This window comes from Salvelinus alpinus, chromosome 20 (assembly GCF_045679555.1).
Source record: "Salvelinus alpinus chromosome 20, SLU_Salpinus.1, whole genome shotgun sequence".
Taxonomy (NCBI): domain Eukaryota; kingdom Metazoa; phylum Chordata; class Actinopteri; order Salmoniformes; family Salmonidae; genus Salvelinus; species Salvelinus alpinus.
Window position 1 is genome coordinate 1,617,748 of NC_092105.1, and position 22,664 is coordinate 1,640,411.

The following is a 22,664-nucleotide window of genomic DNA, read 5'->3' on the forward strand; positions in this document are numbered from 1 at the left end:
GTATTAGATCAGTGTATTAGACCAGACTCAGTGTATTAGATCAGTGTATTAGACCAGACTCAGTGTATTAGACCAGACTCAGTGTATTAGACCAGACTCAGTGTATTAGACCAGACTCAGTGTATTAGACCAGACTCAGTGTATTAGACCAGACTCAGTGTAGTAGACCAGACTAAGTGTATTAGATCAGTGTATTAGATCAGACTCAGTGTATTAGATCAGTGTATTAGACCAGACTCAGTGTATTAGACCAGACTCAGTGTATTAGAACAGACTCAGTGTATTAGATCAGTGTATTAGACCAGACTCAGTGTATTAGACCAGACTCAGTGTATTAGACCAGACTCAGTGTATTAGACCAGACTCAGTGTATTAGACCAGACTCAGTGTAGTAGACCAGACTAAGTGTATTAGATCAGTGTATTAGATCAGACTCAGTGTATTAGATCAGTGTATTAGATCAGTGTATTAGACCAGACTAAGTGTATTAGACCAGACTAAGTGTATTAGATCAGTGTATTAGATCAGACTCAGTGTATTAGATCAGTGTATTAGATCAGTGTATTAGACCAGACTCAGTGTATTAGACCAGACTCAGTGTATTAGACCAGACTCAGTGTAGTAGACCAGACTAAGTGTAGTAGACCAGACTAAGTGTATTAGACCAGACTAAGTGTATTAGATCAGTGTATTAGATCAGACTCAGTGTATTAGATCAGTGTATTAGATCAGTGTATTAGACCAGACTCAGTGTATTAGACCAGACTAAGTGTAGTAGACCAGACTAAGTGTATTAGACCAGACTAAGTGTATTAGATCAGTGTATTAGATCAGACTCAGTGTATTAGATCAGTGTATTAGATCAGTGTATTAGACCAGACTCAGTGTATTAGACCAGACTCAGTGTATTAGACCAGACTAAGTGTAGTAGACCAGACTAAGTGTATTAGACCAGACTAAGTGTATTAGATCAGTGTATTAGATCAGACTCAGTGTATTAGATCAGACTCAGTGTATTAGATCAGTGTATTAGATCAGTGTATTAGACGAGACTCAGTGTATTAGACCAGACTCAGTGTATTAGACCAGACTAAGTGTAGTAGACCAGACTAAGTGTATTAGACCAGACTAAGTGTATTAGATCAGTGTATTAGATCAGACTCAGTGTATTAGATCAGTGTATTAGATCAGTGTATTAGACCAGACTCAGTGTATTAGACCAGACTCAGTGTATTAGACCAGACTCAGTGTATTAGACCAGACTCAGTGTAGTAGACCAGACTAAGTGTATTAGATCAGTGTATTAGATCAGACTCAGTGTATTAGATCAGTGTATTAGACCAGACTCAGTGTATTAGACCAGACTCAGTGTATTAGAACAGACTCAGTGTATTAGATCAGTGTATTAGACCAGACTCAGTGTATTAGACCAGACTCAGTGTATTAGACCAGACTCAGTGTATTAGACCAGACTCAGTGTATTAGACCAGACTCAGTGTAGTAGACCAGACTAAGTGTATTAGATCAGTGTATTAGATCAGACTCAGTGTATTAGATCAGTGTATTAGATCAGTGTATTAGACCAGACTAAGTGTATTAGACCAGACTAAGTGTATTAGATCAGTGTATTAGATCAGACTCAGTGTATTAGATCAGTGTATTAGATCAGTGTATTAGACCAGACTCAGTGTATTAGACCAGACTCAGTGTATTAGACCAGACTCAGTGTATTAGACCAGACTCAGTGTAGTAGACCAGACTAAGTGTAGTAGACCAGACTAAGTGTATTAGACCAGACTAAGTGTATTAGATCAGTGTATTAGATCAGACTCAGTGTATTAGATCAGTGTATTAGATCAGTGTATTAGACCAGACTCAGTGTATTAGACCAGACTAAGTGTAGTAGACCAGACTAAGTGTATTAGACCAGACTAAGTGTATTAGATCAGTGTATTAGATCAGACTCAGTGTATTAGATCAGTGTATTAGATCAGTGTATTAGACCAGACTCAGTGTATTAGACCAGACTCAGTGTATTAGACCAGACTAAGTGTAGTAGACCAGACTAAGTGTATTAGACCAGACTAAGTGTATTAGATCAGTGTATTAGATCAGACTCAGTGTATTAGATCAGACTCAGTGTATTAGATCAGTGTATTAGATCAGTGTATTAGACGAGACTCAGTGTATTAGACCAGACTCAGTGTATTAGACCAGACTAAGTGTAGTAGACCAGACTAAGTGTATTAGACCAGACTAAGTGTATTAGATCAGTGTATTAGATCAGACTCAGTGTATTAGATCAGTGTATTAGATCAGTGTATTAGACCAGACTCAGTGTATTAGACCAGACTCAGTGTATTAGACCAGACTCAGTGTATTAGACCAGACTCAGTGTAGTAGACCAGACTAAGTGTAGTAGACCAGACTAAGTGTATTAGACCAGACTAAGTGTATTAGATCAGTGTATTAGATCAGACTCAGTGTATTAGATCAGTGTATTAGATCAGTGTATTAGACCAGACTCAGTGTATTAGACCAGACTAAGTGTAGTAGACCAGACTAAGTGTATTAGACCAGACTAAGTGTATTAGATCAGTGTATTAGATCAGACTCAGTGTATTAGATCAGTGTATTAGATCAGTGTATTAGACCAGACTCAGTGTATTAGACCAGACTCAGTGTATTAGACCAGACTAAGTGTAGTAGACCAGACTAAGTGTATTAGACCAGACTAAGTGTATTAGATCAGTGTATTAGATCAGACTCAGTGTATTAGATCAGACTCAGTGTATTAGATCAGTGTATTAGATCAGTGTATTAGACGAGACTCAGTGTATTAGACCAGACTCAGTGTATTAGACCAGACTAAGTGTAGTAGACCAGACTAAGTGTATTAGACCAGACTAAGTGTATTAGATCAGTGTATTAGATCAGACTCAGTGTATTAGACCAGACTCAGTGTAGTAGACCAGACTAAGTGTAGTAGACCAGACTAAGTGTATTAGACCAGACTAAGTGTATTAGATCAGTGTATTAGATCAGACTCAGTGTATTAGATCAGTGTATTAGATCAGTGTATTAGACCAGACTCAGTGTATTAGACCAGACTAAGTGTAGTAGACCAGACTAAGTGTATTAGACCAGACTAAGTGTATTAGATCAGTGTATTAGATCAGACTCAGTGTATTAGATCAGTGTATTAGATCAGTGTATTAGACCAGACTCAGTGTATTAGACCAGACTCAGTGTATTAGACCAGACTAAGTGTAGTAGACCAGACTAAGTGTATTAGACCAGACTAAGTGTATTAGATCAGTGTATTAGATCAGACTCAGTGTATTAGATCAGACTCAGTGTATTAGATCAGTGTATTAGATCAGTGTATTAGACGAGACTCAGTGTATTAGACCAGACTCAGTGTATTAGACCAGACTAAGTGTAGTAGACCAGACTAAGTGTATTAGACCAGACTAAGTGTATTAGATCAGTGTATTAGATCAGACTCAGTGTATTAGATCAGTGTATTAGATCAGTGTATTAGACCAGACTCAGTGTATTAGACCAGACTCAGTGTATTAGACCAGACTCAGTGTATTAGACCAGACTCAGTGTAGTAGACCAGACTAAGTGTAGTAGACCAGACTAAGTGTATTAGACCAGACTAAGTGTATTAGATCAGTGTATTAGATCAGACTCAGTGTATTAGATCAGTGTATTAGATCAGTGTATTAGACCAGACTCAGTGTATTAGACCAGACTAAGTGTAGTAGACCAGACTAAGTGTATTAGACCAGACTAAGTGTATTAGATCAGTGTATTAGATCAGACTCAGTGTATTAGATCAGTGTATTAGATCAGTGTATTAGACCAGACTCAGTGTATTAGACCAGACTCAGTGTATTAGACCAGACTAAGTGTAGTAGACCAGACTAAGTGTATTAGACCAGACTAAGTGTATTAGATCAGTGTATTAGATCAGACTCGGTGTATTAGATCAGACTCAGTGTATTAGATCAGTGTATTAGATCAGTGTATTAGACGAGACTCAGTGTATTAGACCAGACTCAGTGTATTAGACCAGACTAAGTGTAGTAGACCAGACTAAGTGTATTAGACCAGACTAAGTGTATTAGATCAGTGTATTAGATCAGACTCAGTGTATTAGATCAGTGTATTAGATCAGTGTATTAGACCAGACTCAGTGTATTAGACCAGACTCAGTGTATTAGACCAGACTCAGTGTATTAGACCAGACTCAGTGTAGTAGACCAGACTCAGTGTAGTAGACCAGACTAAGTGTATTAGACCAGACTAAGTGTATTAGATCAGTGTATTAGATCAGACTCAGTGTATTAGATCAGTGTATTAGATCAGTGTATTAGACCAGACTCAGTGTATTAGACCAGACTAAGTGTAGTAGACCAGACTAAGTGTATTAGACCAGACTAAGTGTATTAGATCAGTGTATTAGATCAGACTCAGTGTATTAGATCAGTGTATTAGATCAGTGTATTAGACCAGACTCAGTGTATTAGACCAGACTCAGTGTATTAGACCAGACTAAGTGTAGTAGACCAGACTAAGTGTATTAGACCAGACTCAGTGTAGTAGACCAGACTAAGTGTAGTAGACCAGACTAAGTGTATTAGACCAGACTAAGTGTATTAGATCAGTGTATTAGATCAGACTCAGTGTATTAGATCAGTGTATTAGATCAGTGTATTAGACCAGACTCAGTGTATTAGACCAGACTAAGTGTAGTAGACCAGACTAAGTGTATTAGACCAGACTAAGTGTATTAGATCAGTGTATTAGATCAGACTCAGTGTATTAGATCAGTGTATTAGATCAGTGTATTAGACCAGACTCAGTGTATTAGACCAGACTCAGTGTATTAGACCAGACTAAGTGTAGTAGACCAGACTAAGTGTATTAGACCAGACTAAGTGTATTAGATCAGTGTATTAGATCAGACTCAGTGTATTAGATCAGACTCAGTGTATTAGATCAGTGTATTAGATCAGTGTATTAGACGAGACTCAGTGTATTAGACCAGACTCAGTGTATTAGACCAGACTAAGTGTAGTAGACCAGACTAAGTGTATTAGACCAGACTAAGTGTATTAGATCAGTGTATTAGATCAGACTCAGTGTATTAGATCAGTGTATTAGATCAGTGTATTAGACCAGACTCAGTGTATTAGACCAGACTCAGTGTATTAGACCAGACTCAGTGTAGTAGACCAGACTAAGTGTAGTAGACCAGACTAAGTGTATTAGACCAGACTAAGTGTATTAGATCAGTGTATTAGATCAGACTCAGTGTATTAGATCAGTGTATTAGATCAGTGTATTAGACCAGACTCAGTGTATTAGACCAGACTAAGTGTAGTAGACCAGACTAAGTGTATTAGACCAGACTAAGTGTATTAGATCAGTGTATTAGATCAGACTCAGTGTATTAGATCAGTGTATTAGATCAGTGTATTAGACCAGACTCAGTGTATTAGACCAGACTCAGTGTATTAGACCAGACTAAGTGTAGTAGACCAGACTAAGTGTATTAGACCAGACTAAGTGTATTAGATCAGTGTATTAGATCAGACTCAGTGTATTAGATCAGACTCAGTGTATTAGATCAGTGTATTAGATCAGTGTATTAGACGAGACTCAGTGTATTAGACCAGACTCAGTGTATTAGACCAGACTAAGTGTAGTAGACCAGACTAAGTGTATTAGACCAGACTAAGTGTATTAGATCAGTGTATTAGATCAGACTCAGTGTATTAGATCAGACTCAGTGTATTAGATCAGACTAAGTGTATTAGACCAGACTCAGTGTATTAGACCAGACTCAGTGTATTAGACCAGACTCAGTGTATTAGACCAGACTCAGTGTATTAGACCAGACTCAGTGTATTAGACCAGACTCAGTGTATTAGATCAGTGTATTAGATCAGTGTATTAGACCAGACTCAGTGTATTAGATCAGTGTATTAGATCAGTGTATTAGACCAGACTCAGTGTATTAGACCAGACTCAGTGTATTAGACCAGACTCAGTGTAGTAGACCAGACTCAGTGTATTAGATCAGTGTATTAGATCAGTGCATTAGACCAGACTCAGTGTATTAGACCAGACTCAGTGTATTAGACCAGACTCAGTGTATTAGATCAGTGTATTAGACCAGTGTATTAGACCAGACTCAGTGTATTAGACCAGACTCAGTGTATTAGACCAGACTCGGTGATTAGACCAGACTCAGTGTATTAGATCAGTGTATTAGAACAGACTCAGTGTATTAGATCAGTGTATTAGATCAGTGTATTAGACCAGACTCAGTGTATTAGATCAGTGTATTAGACCAGACTCAGTGTATTAGATCAGTGTATTAGATCAGTGTATTAGACCAGACTCAGTGTATTAGATCAGTGTATTAGATCAGTGTATTAGACCAGACTCAGTGTATTAGATCAGTGTATTAGATCAGTGTATTAGACCAGACTCAGTGTATTAGATCAGTGTATTAGACCAGACTCAGTGTATTAGATCAGTGTAGTAGACCAGACTCAGTGTATTAGACTAGATCAGTGTAGTAGACCAGAGTCAGTGTATTAGACTAGATCAGTGTAGTAGACCAGAGTCAGTGTATTAGATCAGTGTATTAGATCAGTGTATTAGACCAGACTCAGTGTATTAGATCAGTGTATTAGATCAGTGTATTAGACCAGACTCAGTGTATTAGATCAGTGTATTAGACCAGACTCAGTGTATTAGATCAGTGTAGTAGACCAGACTCAGTGTATTAGACTAGATCAGTGTAGTAGACCAGAGTCAGTGTATTAGACTAGATCAGTGTAGTAGACCAGAGTCAGTGTATTAGACTAGACCAGTGTATTAGACCAGACTCAGTGTATTAGACTAGACCAGTGTATTAGACTAGATCAGTGTATTAGACCAGACTCAGTGTATTAGATCAGTGTAGTAGACCAGACTCAGTGTATTAGACTAGATCAGTGTATTAGACTAGACCAGTGTAGTAGACCAGACTCAGTGTAGTAGACCAGACTCAGTGTATTAGACTAGATCAGTGTATTAGACCAGTGTATTAGACTAGATCAGTGTAGTAGATCAGTGTATTAGACCAGTGTATTAGACCAGACTCAGTGTAGTATACTAAATGTAGTACCGGATGTTGCTCACCTGTTTCCCTGTACTTCTGTTGCTGGAAGACTCAGGTTCCCGTCTGTGTCTCTGGTCACCAGACAGGACAGTTTGTCCATCAGATCCCACCTCTTGGACTAATTCACATTGCTCCATGTTGGTTGGCGGTCCTTCAGGATGACTGGCTTCCCCTGGAAATGAAAAGCCATCAGATATCTATAATTGATCCACTTGTATATACGCTGTGGGTACGTCATGAAACCTAATCAAAACACCCACTACATACCCAGCCATCACCTGCATATTGAGACACGATGATGGCTGGGTACGTCAATTTAAAACTGTCACCACCACTTCCATGTCGATAGAGAATAGTGTAATCCGTCTTTATGAAGAACTCCCAATCATATGGCTCTCTGAGACATGGAAGTGCCATGTTTCCTCTTGAGTATGTCTCAACAGGTTCTAGTTCGACTCCTACATCTCCTGTTATCTCAGTGTGTGTACCAGGCACCGAAGGGGTTAGTTAGGGTTAGGCCTGTCAGCACCGGCCAAAAACAAAAACATCAACTGGCTTCTCATAAACCTTGTATCGTGATTGGGAGAGAGAATTCCTCTTTGAAATATATATCCCATGACACTCTGGCCCACTCACCTCCTTGACCTCCCTGTGACCCTAACTGATTCCTAACCCCTGACCCCTGACCCACAGAGCAGACCAACAACAACACCTAGAGACAGTGAAACCACCAACCCACTACACTAAAGGGCAGAGTCATTCAACCCACTACACTAAAGGACAGAGTCATTCAACCCACTACACTAAAGGGTAGAGTCATTAAACCCACTACACTAAAGGGCAGAGTCATTCAACCCACTACACTAAAGGGCAGAGTCATTCAACCCACTACACTAACGGGCAGAGTCATTCAACCCACTACACTAAAGGGCAGAGTCATTCAACCCACTACACTAAAGGGTAGAGTCATTCAACCCACTACACTAACGGACAGAGTCATTAAACCCACTACACTAAAGGGCAGAGTCATTCAACCACTACACTAAAGGGTAGAGTCATTCAACCCACTACACTAAAGGACAGAGTCATTCAACCCACTACACTAAAGGGCAGAGTCATTAAACCCACTACACTAAAGGGCAGAGTCATTCAACCCACTACACTAAAGGGCAGAGTCATTCAACCCACTACACTAAAGGGCAGAGTCATTCAACCCACTACACTAAAGGGCAGAGTCATTCAACCCACTACACTAAAGGGCAGAGTCATTCAACCCACTACACTAAAGGGCAGAGTCATTCAACCCACTACACTAAAGGACAGAGTCATTCAACCCACTACACTAAAGGGCAGAGTCATTCAACCCACTACACTAAAGGACAGAGTCATTCAACCCACTACACTAAAGGGTAGAGTCATTCAACCCACTACACTAAAGGGTAGAGTCATTCAACCCACTACACTAAAGGGTAGAGTCATTAAACCCACTACACTAAAGGCAGAGTCATTAAACCCACTACACTAAAGGGCAGAGTCATTCAACCCACTACACTAAAGGGTAGAGTCATTCAACCCACTACACTAAAGGGCAGAGTCATTCAACCCACTACACTAAAGGACAGAGTCATTCAACCCACTACACTAAAGGGCAGAGTCATTCAACCCACTACACTAAAGGGCAGAGTCATTCATCCCACTACACTAAAGGACAGAGTCATTCAACCCACTACACTGAAGGGTAGAGTCATTAAACCCACTACACTAAAGGGCAGAGTCATTCAACCCACTACACTAAAGGGCAGAGTCATTCAACCCACTACACTAAAGGCCAGAGTCATTCAACCCACTACACTAAAGGGTAGAGTCATTAAACCCACTACACTAAAGGGCAGAGTCATTAAACCCACTACACTAAAGGGTAGAGTCATTCAACCCACTACACTAAAGGGCAGAGTCATTAAACCCACTACACTAAAGGGCAGCGTCATTCAACCCACTACACTAAAGGGCAGAGTCATTCAACCCACTACACTAAAGGGCAGAGTCATTAAACCCACTACACTAAAGGGCAGAGTCATTCAACCCACTACACTAAAGGACAGAGTCATTCAACCCACTACACTAAAGGCCAGAGTCATTCAAACCCACTACACTAAAGGGCAGAGTCATTCAAACCCACTACACTAAAGGGCAGAGTCATTCAACCCACTACACTAAAGGGCAGAGTCATTAAACCCACTACACTAAAGGGCAGAGTCATTAAACCCACTACACTAAAGGGCAGAGTCATTAAACCCACTACACTAAAGGGCAGAGTCATTCAACCCACTACACTAAAGGGCAGAGTCATTAAACCCACTACACTAAAGGGTAGAGTCATTCAACCCACTACACTAAAGGACAGAGTCATTAAACCCACTACACTAAAGGGCAGAGTCATTCAACCCACTACACTAAAGGACAGAGTCATTAAACCCACTACACTAAAGGGCAGAGTCATTAAACCCACTACACTAAAGGGCAGAGTCATTCAACCCACTACACTAAAGGACAGAGTCATTCAACCCACTACACTAAAGGCCAGAGTCATTCAAACCCACTACACTAAAGGCCAGAGTCATTCAAACCCACTACACTAAAGGGCAGAGTCATTCAACCCACTACACTAAAGGACAGAGTCATTAAACCCACTACACTAAAGGGCAGAGTCATTAAACCCACTACACTAAAGGCAGAATCATTCAACCCACTACACTAAAGGGCAGAGTCATTCAACCCACTACACTAAAGGCCAGAGTCATTCAACCCACTACACTAAAGGGCAGAGTCATTCCACCCACTACACTAAAGGACAGAGTCATTCAACCCACTACACTAAAGGACAGAGTCATTCAACCCACTACACTAAAGGGTAGAGTCATTCAACCCACTACACGAAAGGACAGAGTCATTCAACCCACTACACTAAAGGCAGAGTCATTCAACCCACTACACTAAAGGGCAGAGTCATTAAACCCACTACACTAAAGGGCAGAGTCATTAAACCCACTACACTAAAGGCCAGAGTCATTCAACCCACTACACTAAAGGACAGAGTCATTCAACCCACTACACTAAAGGACAGAGTCATTCAACCCACTACACTAAAGGGCAGAGTCATTCAACCCACTACACTAAAGGACAGAGTCATTCAACCCACTACACTAAAGGGTAGAGTCATTCAACCCACTACACTAAAGGGTAGAGTCATTCAACCCACTACACTAAAGGGCAGAGTCATTAAACCCACTACACTAAAGGGCAGAGTCATTCAACCCACTACACCAAAGGACAGAGTCATTCAACCCACTACACTAAAGGGTAGAGTCATTCAACCCACTACACTAAAGGGTAGAGTCATTCAACCCACTACACTAAAGGGTAGAGTCATTAAACCCACTACACTAAAGGCAGAGTCATTAAACCCACTACACTAAAGGGCAGAGTCATTCAACCCACTACACTAAAGGGTAGAGTCATTCAACCCACTACACTAAAGGGTAGAGTCATTCAACCCACTACACTAAAGGGCAGAGTCATTCAACCCACTACACTAAAGGGCAGAGTCATTCAACCCACTACACTAAAGGGCAGAGTCATTCATCCCACTACACTAAAGGACAGAGTCATTCAACCCACTACACTAAAGGGTAGAGTCATTAAACCCACTACACTAAAGGGCAGAGTCATTCAACCCACTACACTAAAGGGCAGAGTCATTCAACCCACTACACTAAAGGGCAGAGTCATTCAACCCACTACACTAAAGGGCAGAGTCATTCAACCCACTACACTAAAGGGTAGAGTCATTAAACCCACTACACTAAAGGGCAGAGTCATTAAACCCACTACACTAAAGGGTAGAGTCATTCAACCCACTACACTAAAGGGCAGAGTCATTCAACCCACTACACTAAAGGGCAGAGTCATTCAACCCACTACACTAAAGGGCAGAGTCATTCAACCCACTACACTAAAGGGCAGAGTCATTCAACCCACTACACTAAAGGGCAGAGTCATTCAACCCACTACACTAAAGGGCAGAGTCATTAAACCCACTACACTAAAGGGCAGAGTCATTCAACCCACTACACTAAAGGGCAGAGTCATTCAACCCACTACACTAAAGGGCAGAGTGACTAAACCCACTACACTAAAGGGCAGAGTCATTCAACCCACTACACTAAAGGACAGAGTCATTCAACCCACTACACTAAAGGCCAGAGTCATTCAAACCCACTACACTAAAGGCCAGAGTCATTCAAACCCACTACACTAAAGGGCAGAGTCATTCAACCCACTACACTAAAGGGCAGAGTCATTAAACCCACTACACTAAAGGGTAGAGTCATTCAACCCACTACACTAAAGGACAGAGTCATTAAACCCACTACACTAAAGGGCAGAGTCATTCAACCCACTACACTAAAGGACAGAGTCATTAATCCCACTACACTAAAGGGCAGAGTCATTAAACCCACTACACTAAAGGCAGAGTCATTCAACCCACTACACTAAAGGGCAGAGTCATTCAACCCACTACACTAAAGGCCAGAGTCATTCAACCCACTACACTAAAGGACAGAGTCATTCAACCCACTACACTAAAGGACAGAGTCATTCAACCCACTACACTAAAGGACAGAGTCATTCAACCCACTACACTAAAGGGTAGAGTCATTCAACCCACTACACTAAAGGACAGAGTCATTCAACCCACTACACTAAAGGCCAGAGTCATTCAACCCACTACACTAAAGGACAGAGTCATTCAACCCACTACACTAAAGGACAGAGTCATTCAACCCACTACACTAAAGGCCAGAGTCATTCAACCCACTACACTAAAGGACAGAGTCATTAAACCCACTACACTAAAGGACAGAGTCATTCAACCCACTACACTAAAGGGCAGAGTCATTCAACCCACTACACTAAAGGGCAGAGTCATTCAACCCACTACACTAAAGGACAGAGTCATTCAACCCACTACACTAAAGGGCAGAGTCATTCAACCCACTACACTAAAGGACAGAGTCATTCAACCCACTACACTAAAGGGTAGAGTCATTCAACCCACTACACTAAAGGGTAGAGTCATTCAACCCACTACACTAAAGGGCAGAGTCATTAAACCCACTACACTAAAGGGCAGAGTCATTCAACCCACTACACTAAAGGGCAGAGTCATTCAACCCACTACACTAAAGGACAGAGTCATTCAACCCACTACACTAAAGGGCAGAGTCATTCAACCCACTACACTAAAGGGCAGAGTCATTAAACCCACTACACTAAAGGGCAGAGTCATTAAACCCACTACACTAAAGGGTAGAGTCATTCAACCCACTACACTAAAGGGCAGAGTCATTCAACCCACTACACTAAAGGGTAGAGTCATTCAACCCACTACACTAAAGGGTAGAGTCATTCAACCCACTACACTAAAGGGTAGAGTCATTAAACCCACTACACTAAAGGGCAGAGTCATTCAACCCACTACACTAAAGGGCAGAGTCATTCAACCCACTACACTAAAGGGCAGAGTCATTCAACCCACTACACTAAAGGGCAGAGTCATTCAACCCACTACACTAAAGGGTAGAGTCATTAAACCCACTACCCTAAAGGGCAGAGTCATTCAACCCACTACACTAAAGGGCAGAGTCATTCAACCCACTACACTAAAGGGCAGAGTCATTCAACCCACTACACTAAAGGGCAGAGTCATTCAACCCACTACACTAAAGGGCAGAGTCATTCAACCCACTACACTAAAGGGCAGAGTCATTCAACCCACTACACTAAAGGGCAGAGTCATTCAACCCACTACACTAAAGGGCAGAGTCATTCAACCCACTACACTAAAGGGCAGAGTCATTAAACCCACTACACTAAAGGGCAGAGTCATTCAACCCACTACACTAAAGGGCAGAGTCATTCAACCCACTACACTAAAGGGCAGAGTGACTAAACCCACTACACTAAAGGGCAGAGTCATTCAACCCACTACACTAAAGGACAGAGTCATTCAACCCACTACACTAAAGGCCAGAGTCATTCAAACCCACTACACTAAAGGCCAGAGTCATTCAAACCCACTACACTAAAGGGCAGAGTCATTCAACCCACTACACTAAAGGGCAGAGTCATTAAACCCACTACACTAAAGGGTAGAGTCATTCAACCCACTACACTAAAGGACAGAGTCATTAAACCCACTACACTAAAGGGCAGAGTCATTCAACCCACTACACTAAAGGACAGAGTCATTAATCCCACTACACTAAAGGGCAGAGTCATTAAACCCACTACACTAAAGGCAGAGTCATTCAACCCACTACACTAAAGGGCAGAGTCATTCAACCCACTACACTAAAGGCCAGAGTCATTCAACCCACTACACTAAAGGACAGAGTCATTCAACCCACTACACTAAAGGACAGAGTCATTCAACCCACTACACTAAAGGACAGAGTCATTCAACCCACTACACTAAAGGGTAGAGTCATTCAACCCACTACACTAAAGGACAGAGTCATTCAACCCACTACACTAAAGGCCAGAGTCATTCAACCCACTACACTAAAGGACAGAGTCATTCAACCCACTACACTAAAGGACAGAGTCATTCAACCCACTACACTAAAGGCCAGAGTCATTCAACCCACTACACTAAAGGACAGAGTCATTAAACCCACTACACTAAAGGACAGAGTCATTCAACCCACTACACTAAAGGGCAGAGTCATTCAACCCACTACACTAAAGGGCAGAGTCATTCAACCCACTACACTAAAGGACAGAGTCATTCAACCCACTACACTAAAGGGCAGAGTCATTCAACCCACTACACTAAAGGACAGAGTCATTCAACCCACTACACTAAAGGGTAGAGTCATTCAACCCACTACACTAAAGGGTAGAGTCATTCAACCCACTACACTAAAGGGCAGAGTCATTAAACCCACTACACTAAAGGGCAGAGTCATTCAACCCACTACACTAAAGGGCAGAGTCATTCAACCCACTACACTAAAGGACAGAGTCATTCAACCCACTACACTAAAGGGCAGAGTCATTCAACCCACTACACTAAAGGGCAGAGTCATTAAACCCACTACACTAAAGGGCAGAGTCATTAAACCCACTACACTAAAGGGTAGAGTCATTCAACCCACTACACTAAAGGGCAGAGTCATTCAACCCACTACACTAAAGGGTAGAGTCATTCAACCCACTACACTAAAGGGTAGAGTCATTCAACCCACTACACTAAAGGGTAGAGTCATTCAACCCACTACACTAAAGGGTAGAGTCATTCAACCCACTACACTAAAGGCAGAGTCATTCAACCCACTTGAGGTCTGGATTGAGGTCTCGGCTTTGACTAGGCCATTCCAAGACATTTAAATGTTTCCCCTTAAACCAGTCCAGTGTTGCTTTAGCAGTATGCTTAGGGTCATTGTCCTGCTGGAGGGTGAAACTCCGTCCCAGTCTCAAATCTCTGGAAGACTGAAACAGGTTTCCCTCAATAATTTCCCTGTATTTAGCACCATCCTTCAATTCTGACCAGTTTCCCAGTCCCTGCCGATGAAAAACATTCCCACAGCATGATGCTACCACAACCATGCTTCACTGTGGGGATGGTATTCTCGGGGTGATGAGAGGTGTTGGATTTGCGCCAGATATAGCGTTTTCCTTGATGGCCAAAAAGCTACATTTTAGTTTCATCTGACCAGAGTAGCTTCTTCCATATGTTTGGGGAGTTTCCCATAAGCCTTTTTGGAGAACACCAAACATGTTGGCTTATTTCTTTCTTTAAGCTATTTTTTTCTGGCCACTCTTCCGTAAAGCCCAGCTCTGTGGAGTGTACAGTTTAGTGGTGCTATGGACAGATACTCCAATCTCCGCTGTGGAGCTTTGCAGCTCCTTCAGGGTTATTTATTTCAGGGTTAGGGGTTAGGGTTAGGTACTGGCCTGTGGCTGTAGGCTCTGTTTGTATCAGTAGGACCCAGGGTTAGGGTTAGGGGTTAGGGGTTAGGGTTAGGGTTAGGGGTTAGGGTTAAGGTTAGGTACTGGCCTGTGGCTGTAGGCTCTGTTTGTATCAGAAGGACTGAGGGTTAGGGGTTAGGGTTAGGGGTTAAGGTTAGGGTTAGGGTTAGGTACTGACCTGTGGCTGTAGGCTCTGTTTGTATCAGAAGGACCGAGGGTTAGGGTTAGGGGTTAGGGGTTAGGGGTTAAGGTTAGGTACTGACCTGTGGCTATAGGCTGCGTTTGCATCAGTACGACCCAGGGTAGCTCCCCCTCTGAGGTTAGGACCTGTTGAGCTGTACGGGTGACATACACAGTGGAGAGGGTTAGGGGTTAGGGTTAGGGGTTAGGGGTTAGGGGTTAGGGGTTAGAGGGCAAAGTGAAGGTATGAGTGAGCTTACATTCAATCTGTTTCATTTGGAAGCAAACAAATATAATGATTTACCATATAAATGTTAAGTCTCAACATTAGCTGAGACTAATTAGAATGTAACCCCCCCCCCCCACACTGCTGTATGTATCCAACCCCCCCCCCCCCCCCCACCACACTGCTGTATGTATCCAACCCCCCCCCCCCCCCACACTGCTGTATGTATCCAACCCCCCCCCCCACACTGCTGTATGTATCCAACCCTCCCCCCCCCCACACTGCTGTATGTATCCAACCCCCCCCCACCACACTGCTGTATGTATCCAACCCCCCCCCCCACCACACTGCTGTATGTATCCAACCCCCCCCCCCCACCACACTGCTGTATGTATCCAACCCCCCCCCCACCACACTGCTGTATGTATCCAACCCCCCCCCCCCCCCCACCACACTGCTGTATGTATCCAACCCCCCCCCCCCACCACACTGCTGTATGTATCCAACCCCCACCAACCTCCCTGTCGTTGGCCAGATGACCACAGTGTCCCTGCATCGTTAATAACCCCACATTACATACCATGGTCTCGTGTGACCTGGTCCAGAGCAGAGGTAAGGGCAGGCTGGTCCGCAGACGTGTTAGTAGGTTCCCACGGGGACATCTGTATAACCTCACCATCAGGACCCAAGATCAAGGTGCCCAGAGATTTGCCTGTCTGCTGCTGCCACTCTGAAAACACAAAGAGGGTTGCGTCTGAAATGGCACCCTATTCACTATATAGTGCCCTACTTTGGACCAGGGCCCCATGGCACCCTATTCACTATATAGTGCCCTACTTTAGACCAGGGCCCCATGGTACCCTATTCACTATATAGTGCCCTACTTTAGACCAGGGCCCCGTGGTACCCTATTCACTATATAGTGCCCTACTTTAGACCAGGGCCCCGTGGTACCCTATTCACTATATAGTGCCCTACTTTAGACCAGGGCCCCATGGTACCCTATTCACTATATAGTGCCCTACTTTAGACCAGGGCCCCGTGGTACCCTATTCACTATATAGTGCCCTACTTTAGACCAGGGCCCCATGGTACCCTATTCACTATATAGTGCCCTACTTTAGACCAGGGCCCCATGGTACCCTATTCACTATATAGTGCCCTACTTTAGACCAGGGCCCCGTGGTACCCTATTCACTATATAGTGCCCTACTTTAGACCAGGGCCCCATGGTACCCTATTCACTATATAGTGCCCTACTTTAGACCAGGGCCCCATGGTACCCCCCTGGTCAAAAGTAGTGGACTATATAGGGACTAGTGTGCCATTTGGAACACATTCAAACGTTGGTTTACCTAACTGAGCATCTAGAATGGCATTTTCAACATACCAGACATCTACTGAACACAGAGTCCTGTGATGTGGGCCGCTTACCTCTGAGCTCCAGGGGTAGGCTGCCTCTGACCATGGCCCTCCCAGGATCGGAGGGGTCCCAGAGGGCATCAGATCTGTCTTTATAGATGGCCATGGAGCTCTGTTTGCCTGGGCCTCTCAGCCGACCAGCCAGGGGGGCAGCCAGGGGGGCAAATACAGCGAGGGGGACAGCAGCCTCTGGAGGAGGAAGGGAAAGTATCAGCATAGTGAAAGAAAGATGGATACCTGGTATGGTACCACAGAGCAGAGCCCTATACTACGTAGCTGGTACCACAGAGCAGAGCCCTATACTACGTAGCTGGTACCACAGAGCAGAGCCCTATACTACGTAGCTGGTACTTCAGAGCCCTATACTACGTAGCTGGTACCTCAGAGCCCTATACTACGTAGCTGGTACCTCAGAGCCCTATACTACGTAGCTGGTACCTCAGAGCCCTATACTACGTAGCTGGTACCTCAGAGCCCTATACTACGTAGCTGGTACCACAGAGCCCTATACTACGTAGCTGGTACCACAGAGCCCTATACTACGTAGCTGGTACCACAGAGCCCTATACTACGTAGCTGGTACCACAGAGCCCTATACTACGTAGCTGGTACCACAGAGCCCTATACTACGTAGCTGGTACCACAGAGCCCTATACTACGTAGCTGGTACCACAGAGCCCTATACTACGTAGCTGGTACCACAGAGCCCTATACTACGTAGCTGGTACCACAGAGCAAAGCCCTATACTATGTAGCTGGTACTTCAGAGCCCTATACTACGTAGCTGGTACCTCAGAGCCCTATACTACGTAGCTGGTACCACAGAGCCCTATACTACGTAGCTGGTACCACAGAGCAAAGCCCTATACTATGTAGCTGGTACCACAGAGCCCTATACTACGTAGCTGGTACCACAGAGCAGAGCCCTGTACTAAGTAGCTATACCACAGAGCCCTATACTACGTAGCTGGTACCACAGAGCAGAGCCCTATACTACGTAGCTGGTACCACAGAGCCCTATACTACGTAGCTGGTACCTCAGAGCCCTATACTACGTAGCTGGTACCACAGAGCCCTATACTACGTAGCTGGTACCACAGAGCCCTATACTACGTAGCTGGTACCACAGAGCCCTATACTACGTAGCTGGTACCACAGAGCCCTATACTACGTAGCTGGTACCACAGAGCCCTATACTACGTAGCTGGTACCACAGAGCATTATACTACGTAGCTGGTACCACAGAGCCCTATACTACGTAGCTGGAACCACAGAACAGAGCCCTATACTACATAGCTGGTGCCACAGAGCCCTATACTACGTAGCTGGTACCACAGAGCAGAGCCCTATACTACGTAGCTGGTACCACAGAGCCCTATACTACGTAGCTGGTACCACAGAGCAGAGCCCTATACTACGTAGCTGGTACCACAGAGACCTATACTACGTAGCTGGTACCACAGAGCCCTATACTACGTAGCTGGTACCACAGAGCAGAGCCCTATACTACGTAGCTGGTACCACAGAGCCCTATACTACGTAGCTGGTACCACAGAGCCCTATACTACGTAGCTGGTACCACAGAGCCCTATACTACGTAGCTGGTACCACACTTTACCACATTATCACTTTACCACTTTATAATTTTATGATGTTATCATTTTAACACTTCAACACTTTATCACTTTACCCTTTATCAGTTAATCATGGGTGCGGCAGGTAGTCTAGTGGTTAAAATGTTGGACTAGTAACCGAAAGGTTGCTGGATCGAATCCCAAAGCTGACAAGGTAAAAATCTGTCGTTCTGCCCCTGAACAAGGCAGTTAACCCACCGTTCCAAGGCTGTCATTGAAAATAAGAATTTGTTCTTAACCGACTTCAACGGCTAAATGTATTAAAAAAAACAGTTTATACCTTTATCATTGCCCTTTGCATGACCTTTTACACTAAATGGAGTTGGGAAATAGGTAAGTTACTCAGAAACAGACTGGAATCCAGGCTAGGGAAAGTCAGTTACTCAGAAACAGACTGAAATCCAGGCTAGGGAAAGTCAGTTCCCTCAAGTTTCTTAGGGAATTGTCATACCAACTAAATGCATGGCTTGACAATGACAGCAATGGAGTTGGTAAGAGCACAACCAGATCTGGGACCAGGCTATAGGAGGAGACTACAGATATGGGACCAGTATAATCCCCTCAGCCCAGTGAATACCTTCCCCAGGCTGTAGTAGGGAGAGACCGTTCTGCTCAGGCCCGGTCTGCTTCGAGCCTTTCATCTTAGTGATCAGAATACCTTCCCCAGGCTGTCGTAGGGAGAGACCGTCCTGCTCAGGCCCGGTCTGCTTCGAGCCTTTCTCAGGGAGACCTCCTCCTCCTCCTCGTCCTCCTCCTCCTCCTCCTCCTCGTCCTCCTGCTCCTCCTCCTTCTCCTCTTCTAGTGCTCTCTCTTTTGTGTCCCATCTCTCCACAGTGAGGCTCCCCTCTCTCCTCCTCTGATGGCTTGTAGTGGACACCAACTGAGAGACACAGAAGAGACCCGACAAGACAACAGGATGAAGATCGTTAGTGGAAAAGAAAATGTGTGTTTTAATGACTTACCTGGTGTCATGACGCTGGCCTGGGGGTAGGTTCATAAATATCTCTCCCCCCTTTTTTCCTCTCTCTACCCTACTGATGTGACTATTGAAAATCCCTTGGTTAACATAGAGATTCTGGGAACATTAGAAGGAGGGGGGAAATGAACCATATTTTGGTAATCCAACCAGTTGAACATATGCGTTGGTACTTAATGAATATGATGTCATTCGGTTGTCATCTGAGACATTCTCATCAATGATAGGATGACATAAACGGTACAGTGGAAAGTCTACACATTATAGTTATCAGATTCACATGGAATTGTTGTGCAATTTAAATGTTTGAATATGAAATTATTTGTGAGGGGATGAAATGTGATTTTAGCTTCTAAAATGTGAGAATTGGGTTTTAATGAGTGAATTAGGCCCGACTCAGTGGCCCGCCCACGTGAAGAGACATTGGTTATAAACTATTAAACACGCCCTCCTCTCCCTTCCTATATAAAGCCTTGACGACAATGTAACTTCCTGTTCCGGGTACATTAGGATGACGATCTGATGTCAGAAGGGTTCAGATAATAACTACAGAACGAAGCCAACCTCAGGGTGAGCATTGGTTGCGAATGGTATGAACTTTGAACTCTTATTCGCTACAGAAGTGATACCTGTTAGCTGTTGAGTTAGCAACAATAGCTGAAAACGAGGGCTAGGAAAGAACAGACAGAGTATCCCGTCTACCACACAACGACGTTACTACACAGTAGTTTGTAATCAAGGTATGATTCATTCTGTGTATTTGTAATTCTGTGTGATTAGTTAGGTATTTAGTAAATATATAATTAAACCCAATTTTGTATTGCTGATTCAACTTGTTAGCCAGGGTTCGTGAAGATAACCAAGAATTTACAACTTTCAGATGAGACTGAATAAAGTGATGATTAAATATTGACTGCTATTGATGTAAAATATTACTAGATCTTTAAGAGTTTATTCGGAAGATAACCGCTCTATAAATAGTATTCCGTGGTGCCCCGACTTTCTAGTTAATTACATTTACATGATTAGCTCAATCGGGTAATATTAATTACAGAGAAAGGATTTTATAGAATAGCATGTCATATCACTTAATCCGGCATAGCCAAAGACACGACACCGGTTAAATAATACAATCAATAAGAATGTCCTAGTAGGTATTAGTCAGCATGTCAAATATTAAAATACACAGAGAAAATAAAGGGCTCATGAGGTGGCTGGTAGCCTAGTGGTTAGAGCGTTGGACTTTTAACCGAAAGGTTGCAAATCAAATCCCCGAGCTGACAAGGTAAAACAAAATGTGTTGCTCTGCCCCTGAACAAGGTAGTTAACCCGCTGTTCCTAGGCTGTCATTGAAAATAAGAATTTGTTCTTAACTGACTTGCCTTGTTAAATAAAGGTAAAACATTTTTTTTAAATACCACAGGGAGTCTGCACGTCCTCCTCTTCTGTATGCTCAAGGGGTAGTAGCACTGACAGCAGCAGCCTCCTGGGCCCTGGCTTCTCCAGGTGAGCCCTCTCTGGATGGTTACCCTCTGGGTGGGCTCGGGGCTCTAGGAGGGTGTGGGCTGGATGGACAGGATAGGTCTGGGTCAACCTCTCTGGCTGGGTTCCAGCCTCTGGCTGGGTCTGGGCTGGATCCTCAGGGCTGACATACCCCTCATGTATGAGTGGCAGGAACTTCCCCCCCAGCCCACCTGGACTCCTTGGTTTCTGCCATTAGACGATTTAGAGTTATTATGTTGTAATTCTATGAAGCTCAAAGCTGGTGTCATTAGATTGCCTTACTTACCCTCCCACTACTGTCCTGGTCCCTGTCCTGGTCCAGACTGACCACTGAGCCAGAGAAAAGGGGAGGGAGATGAAATCTGGAGAAGCTGGGGTCCGAGGATGTGGTGTCCTTTTTTGTGTCTGCATTGCCTTGTTTCACTGACCGAAGAAACAAAACAGTAGAAATTTGACTCTGTGAAATGCACACTCACATGCACACTCACAATCCTTCTTCATTCTTCACAACTGAACTGAAGGATGTGAAGGAAGGTGAATATGTGAAGGAAGGTGAACTCACGTGTCCGTCCCTGCTGGGCCCCACCCAGGTAACCACCATAGTAGTTGATGTGTGATAGCTGGCTGCTTCTCCAGGAGGAATCTACTGAGGCCGTCTTCAGAGGGCAGGGTCTCTCTCCTCTCGGTAGAGGCCAGGGCCTCTCTCCTCTCTGTAGAGGCCAGGGCCTCTCTCCTCCCTGTAGAGGCCAGGGTCTCTCTCCTCTCTGTAGAGGCCAGGGTCTCTCTCCTCCCTGTAGAAGCCAGGGCCTCTCTCCTCCAACCTCCTCACAGTCTTTCACACTAAATCATTATAATTTATTCAACTTTTGTAGCGCTTTTCATAACTCAAAGCAATATGTCATGCAAAAATGCAAAATATCATGAGTAGCCAAGCTATAGCTAACTACGCTGAACAAAAATATAAACGCAACATGTCAAGTCACGAGCTGAAATAAGAGATCCCAGAAATGTTCCATATGCACAAAAAGCTGATTGCTCTAAAATGTTTCTCACAAATTTGTTTTCATCCCTGTTAATGAGCATTTCTCCGTGGCCAAGATAATCAATACATCTAACAGGTGTGGCATATCAAGAAGCTGATTAAACAGCATGACCATTACACAGATGTACCTTGTGCTGGGGACAATAAAAGACCATGTCCAACAGAGCTGTTGACAGAGAATTGAATGTTCATTTCTCTACCGCTCCGGTATCGCTTGCCGTACGGTAGCAGAGAGAACAGTCTATGACTTGGATGACTGGAGTACTTGACCATTTTTGGGGCCTTCCTCTGACACCATCTAGCATATAGGTCCTGGATGGCAGGAAGCCTGGGCCCAGTACATGATGGCAGGAAGCTTGGGCCCAGTACATGATGGCAGGAAGCTTGGGCCCAGTACATGATGGCAGGAAGCTTGGCCCCAGTGATGTACTGGGCTGTTCACACTACCCTCTGTAGCGCCT

The 22,664-nt window shown here is 43.8% G+C and overlaps 1 protein-coding gene across 1 annotated transcript in view; it reads right to left on the reverse strand.

The window, feature by feature from the left end:
• LOC139547258 (uncharacterized protein KIAA2012 homolog) overlaps window positions 1–22,664 on the reverse strand; it is a 71,611-nt gene that overhangs the window by 30,402 nt on the left and 18,545 nt on the right. The window contains exons 7-14 of the mRNA XM_071356317.1: window positions 21,724–22,001; window positions 21,448–21,584; window positions 21,077–21,368; window positions 19,341–19,562; window positions 17,061–17,237; window positions 16,207–16,356; window positions 15,484–15,555; window positions 7,207–7,358 (exon numbers count right to left, since the gene is read on the reverse strand). Of these exons, the coding sequence (XP_071212418.1) occupies window positions 7,207–7,358; window positions 15,484–15,555; window positions 16,207–16,356; window positions 17,061–17,237; window positions 19,341–19,562; window positions 21,077–21,368; window positions 21,448–21,584; window positions 21,724–22,001 (1,480 nt within the window). The remainder of the gene's footprint in view (window positions 1–7,206; window positions 7,359–15,483; window positions 15,556–16,206; window positions 16,357–17,060; window positions 17,238–19,340; window positions 19,563–21,076; window positions 21,369–21,447; window positions 21,585–21,723; window positions 22,002–22,664) is intronic.